At 58.8% G+C, this 2,631-nt stretch overlaps 1 protein-coding gene across 1 annotated transcript; it reads right to left on the bottom strand.

Annotated features, from left to right (window-relative positions):
• Positions 1–925: 925 nt before the first annotated feature.
• CONPUDRAFT_160754 (uncharacterized protein) lies at positions 926–2,552 on the bottom strand (the record flags this gene model as incomplete). Its single annotated transcript, XM_007777880.1, has 2 exons — positions 926–940; positions 1,005–2,552. The coding sequence occupies 2 exons, from the start codon at positions 2,550–2,552 to the stop codon at positions 926–928; spliced, it is 1,563 nt and encodes a 520-aa protein (XP_007776070.1).
• Positions 2,553–2,631: the final 79 nt, after the last annotated feature.

Genomic DNA, 2,631 nt, shown 5'->3' with positions numbered 1-2,631 from the left:
TACGGCTTGCTGGACCTCGCTCTTCCGACTGAGGAGCATGACCCATGCGTAGGACGTGCAATCATCCATGAGGACAAGTGCGTATGATTTTTTATTCCACGACTCGACTGCGAACTCTTTGAGATCGGCATGGATTAATCCAAGGAACTCATTGCTGCGATGTTCGTTTGGTGGGAACGGAATCTGGTGTTTTTTACCCAGCATGCACCCCTCGCACGGACGACGAATCGTCGGCGAGGGTAAGCTAAGGGTCGTAGGAACTCCAACGACGTGTTTCCTAGCGTAGCGAAGCACTTCGTCCGAGCAGTGCCCGAGACGTTGGTGCCAGACCTGAAAGTCGGGTAGATTCATTCCGACAACACCAGTCACATGAGCCTGGTGCAGATCTAATGATGTGTGAACCCAAAAAAGGTTCCCCCCAGGGCACACTGTAGCGTGCACCACTTCCTTCGACTTGTTGGCGGTGAGCACCACCAACTTGTCGGCATCTCCGTGCAGAATGTTCCCGTTGCGGCAGAATTGACCCGTCGAAAGCATACGAACGGTTCCACCGGGAAGGTAAAAACGGGGTAGATTCGGGTCGTGCAAGGTTTCCCTCGCGTATTCTCGTGGCGAAGGACAACTGTCCCTGAGCCCTCACACCGGATAGATCCGGACGATGTTGAGACGGTAAACTTCTCTTCCTCTGGTAGTTCCTCATACTCGGAGAAATCCGAGAGTTCGAACGTGAAGTGCGTTGATGCACCTGAGTCAAGCACCCATCCAATAGGATAGCGTGCATGCAGTTTGTCATGAAGAGATTTCTCACGGTCAGTGTCGCGTACGACCAATGCCTTATCGATGCAAATATCACACCACTGAGAACTTGAATGTACGCATTGTCCATTCATTACGTCTGCAGATACATGCGATGATATACTACCAACTACGTATGGTTCACCTGTAAAGGTTTTAGCACCAGAAACGTTGTTAGAGGCATCGAGAAAACTGGTTGCGCACCAGACCGACTCGCAATCGAGTGACACCGCCCGTTCTCCGCCCTGTTCGGACGGCTCCTTGAGCGACATACCCTCGAACTCCTCGATATCGTCCTCATAGCCGTACTCGGCGATCTGAACCGGAGTGGGCGCCATGGAGCGGCGAAGGTCCTCCTTCTGTTGCTGGTACTCCGCGTACGCCTCCGCATTGAGCCAGCCTTTGTGGCCGGTCGCAGAGTCGTCGACATAAGAACCACCGCCGGCAAGGCGGTCACCGAGCTTCTGACGCTTTTGGTAGTCAGAAAACTTGGTGCGCTTGGGGGGACCTAACCCAGACACGAAGTGGTCAGAATCGGAAGCGCGCGGAGGGGTAACCGACGGCTTACGAGCAGGCTCCTCTACCGGCTCGATACGAGCCGACAGAGGCGGGGACGCTGAGGGGCCCATGGAGAGCCGCTGAATCAGCGGCGTCTCACCCGCGAACGCGGGCAACTCGGCGCGCGTTCCCTCGAACGTGGGCGCAATGCCCTGGTCCCGCTGGCGCTTGAGTGCGCCTGCGGTTCCGTGAGGGGGCGCCGGAGCGCTGCTGCGGCCTTGATAGGCCGTCGCGGGCTGGTGGGACCGCTTGCGCGGATCGGGGGTTGGCGCGGAATAAACCGGTGGAGAGTATGAGGGGCCAGACGGCCCGGAAGCGACGTGCGCGACGTGGTAGATGGGAGCCGGCGTGTTAAACGTTGCCGAGTAGTTGGCAGCGGCGGGTGCGGCACTCTGCGGCGCCGGAGATGGCGTCGCGTTGGCAGGAGCCGACGACGAAGCCGCGTTAGCGGCCGCCGGCTTCTGTTGCTGCTGCTGTTGCTGCTGCGCTTGGTGCTCCTTGCGCTCCTTCTTGGAAGGACGCTTCTTCTTGCCGTCGGATGACGACTGGCCGTTGTACTGCTTCGTACTGGAGCTGGCCTTGTTGGCCTGCTCCTCCTTCACCTGAGGCGCCTTCTTCTTCTTCTGCGATGCGGAGCGTAGCTCCCAGTCGCTGCGGATGTGCGTCATGACGAGCTCCTTCGTCAGAGTTCCAAGAGAGATGGGGACAGTAGCCCCAGCGCCGGCAACAACTTGCGCCGACGTACTCTTGAACTGAGTGGCGTTGATGGCGTGCTTAGCGGCTTCATAGCCGCTGGGGATCTTCGAGAACAGGATGGCGCCGGCGAACTCGCCAGGCACCTTCCCGCCGAGGGAGGTATATCGGTCAAGGGAGGCGACGATCTTGGCCATCGCCGGGTTGGGGTCGGTGTCGGCAGGGATCTGGGTGTTGAGGGCTAACTTGAGCTCGTTGATCGCGGTACTGATACCGCGCGCTTGCGCGCTGCCGGCGAGCTTGTCGAGGATCGCACGCGCCTCGTCCAAGCCCTTAACAATCTCGCGTTGATCGTGGCTGAGCGCCTCGAGAATTTTGCCGACCGCCGTGTCGTTGTGCGTCTCCCATTGGTTGACCTCCTTGAAGTCCGAGGTGAGCGTCTTCATCTCCGCGCGGGTGTTGCGCAGAGCCCATCCGGCCCCTGAGGCCCGGATATGGTTCTCCATGCGGGTACGCCAGGAAAGGAGATCGGTACCGTTGTAGATACCGCAGATCTGAGCAGACGTGGAGAGGGTAAGGTTGCCA

Source organism: Coniophora puteana (assembly GCF_000271625.1).
Source record: "Coniophora puteana RWD-64-598 SS2 unplaced genomic scaffold CONPUscaffold_154, whole genome shotgun sequence".
NCBI classification, from domain to species: domain Eukaryota; kingdom Fungi; phylum Basidiomycota; class Agaricomycetes; order Boletales; family Coniophoraceae; genus Coniophora; species Coniophora puteana.
Note: the sequence above shows the minus strand (reverse complement) of the source record. Positions and strands in the feature narration are given on the sequence as shown.